The following is a 2,500-nucleotide window of genomic DNA, read 5'->3' on the forward strand; positions in this document are numbered from 1 at the left end:
ACACACACACAGACACACACAGACACACACACACACACACACACACACACACACACACACACACACACACACACACACACACACACACACACACACACACACACACACACACACACACACACACACACACACACACACACACACACACACACACACACACACACACACACACACACACACACACACACACACACACACACACACACACACACACACACACTCACTCACTCACACACACACAGACTCACACTCACACACAGACTCACTCACACACACAGACTCACTCACACAGACTCACTCACACCACACACACACAGACTCACTCACACACACACACACACACACACACACACACACACACACACACACAGACTCACTCACACACACAGACTCACTCACACACACAAACACACACACACACACAGACTCACTCACACACACACACACACACACACACAGACTCACTCAGTGCGTCGAGGTCTGTGTGTGTGAGACAGCAGAGGTGGAGGTCGAGGCTTTCCAGGTGTGTGAGGTGAGACAGGCAGACCGTCAGTTGGTTCAAACCGCCAGAGAAAGATTTATTACAGGAAAGATCCAACTCTCTGAGGGAGGGGAGGGAGGCTCCTACAGGACACACACACACATAGAGAAACACACACACACACACACACACACACACACACACACACACACACACATAGAGAAACACACACACAGACACACACATAGAGAAACACACACACACACACACACACACACATAGAGAAACACACACACAGACACACACATAGAGAAACACACACACACACACACACACACACACACACACACACACATAGAGAAACACACACACAGACACACACATAGAGAAACACACACACACACACACACAGGGGGAGCACACACACACAGGGCAGGCAGAAAAACAGAGAGAGATTGACAATATACTATTATTGCCATACATTATTATTGTAGTTCTAGAATCGTTATCTTTTCATCCGGTGTAGGATATCAACATAAAAAGATTATATTTCAGATTTTCTGTTTATTTGTACCAACCTAACTTGTTTCACATTTGTCATTTGAAAATAAAGTTTACAAAAAGGGTGGACACACGTAAGGGACATATACGAATATAACAGTTAACCACATATTTGCCATTTATATCAAGATAAAAGCCTCCATATGAAAACAAACGGGGATGAGACGGATATAAAAGCAAGAGGCAAGATCAAGGCGCAATGTTATGATGAAATAAAAGAGTAAAGTATGTCCCAATAGTATGCCTACTGCATCCTAACTAGATTATTTTTATCGTCAGATTTAGTATGTAGAATAGAAAAAAGAAAGAGTATGCGATTCGGAACGCAACCTATATTTCTTACCCAGAGCTTGTAGGCTGTCAGCTGTCAGTCCACAGGCTTGTAACCGTAGTGACGAGAGTGATGACACGTGAGACAGTGACGAAGCAAAATCACTGAAACCATGGAGACCGTCAGAGCCCTCGACTGAGTGTGTGAGGGCAGGGTTAACGGACAGGTCCAATACACTCAGAGAGGGCAGGCAGGACAGTATGCCACCTACACACACACACACACACACACACACAGACAGATTGACAGACACACACACACACACACACACACACAAACACACACACACACACACACACACACACACACACACACACACACACACAGAGACAGATAAACAAACAAACAGACAGACAACAGATACACACACACAAACACACACACAAACAGAGACAGACGGACAGACAGACCGAAAGACAGACAGACACACACGTATACATACACATGTACACACACACACGTGTGTTTCCCATGTGGGATGTCATGTCACACATGGAAAAATGTACGGTTAGACAGTGAGACCATAAAACACTCTTTCTGCCTTTTCTCAGGCTAGGATGAACCGATTTCTAAACTTTTTGCACATTATTTCTACATAGGATCTCAGAGTTCAATACACCTTCATATTCCCACCGGTGAAGTAGGTCTTTAAAGGTGCAGTGTGTAATATGACATCATCAAGAAAGTTCTACAAAGTTCTAGAATGCAACACTCCCTGGGTAACCCCAACCCTTTAGAATAATAACAGAAGCTACAGTGGCCTTCAAGGACAAGAACAATTCTAAATTTTAAACAATGCACCTGATGACATTCCAACTATGACACTTTCAAGATGGCGGCACTAGGCCTTGGTCCAAAATACACAGAAATATGGACATATATGAGAGCCTTTCTAAGGGAAAAATAAATAATTCAAAACAAATTGTTCAGCTATTATGCACTAAATTAAATGTACTTATGGATATTATAATTACTTTCTACAAAATCTGCTAGGAAATAAAACCCAAAATTCTACACACTGCAGCTTTAAGTGTTTATAAGTCAAAGTACGTACCGAGTATAGTGGCGTCGGCTGCAGTGAGCTGACAGGCCACTAGATGGAGCTCTCTCAGTGTCGGGGGCAGTTT

The 2,500-nt window shown here is 43.5% G+C and overlaps 1 protein-coding gene across 1 annotated transcript in view; it reads right to left on the reverse strand.

Moving 5' to 3' along the window:
• lrrc31 (leucine rich repeat containing 31) overlaps nucleotides 1–2,500 on the reverse strand; it is a 13,364-nt gene that overhangs the window by 3,922 nt on the left and 6,942 nt on the right. The window contains exons 5-7 of the mRNA XM_080049804.1: nucleotides 2,428–2,500; nucleotides 1,386–1,580; nucleotides 466–624 (exon numbers count right to left, since the gene is read on the reverse strand). The exon at nucleotides 2,428–2,500 is cut by the window's right edge and continues 92 nt beyond it. Coding sequence (XP_079905930.1) covers nucleotides 466–624; nucleotides 1,386–1,580; nucleotides 2,428–2,500 — 427 coding nt within the window. The remainder of the gene's footprint in view (nucleotides 1–465; nucleotides 625–1,385; nucleotides 1,581–2,427) is intronic.

This window comes from Ammodytes marinus, assembly GCF_949987685.1.
Source record: "Ammodytes marinus genome assembly, chromosome: 21".
In the NCBI taxonomy this organism is placed as follows: domain Eukaryota; kingdom Metazoa; phylum Chordata; class Actinopteri; order Uranoscopiformes; family Ammodytidae; genus Ammodytes; species Ammodytes marinus.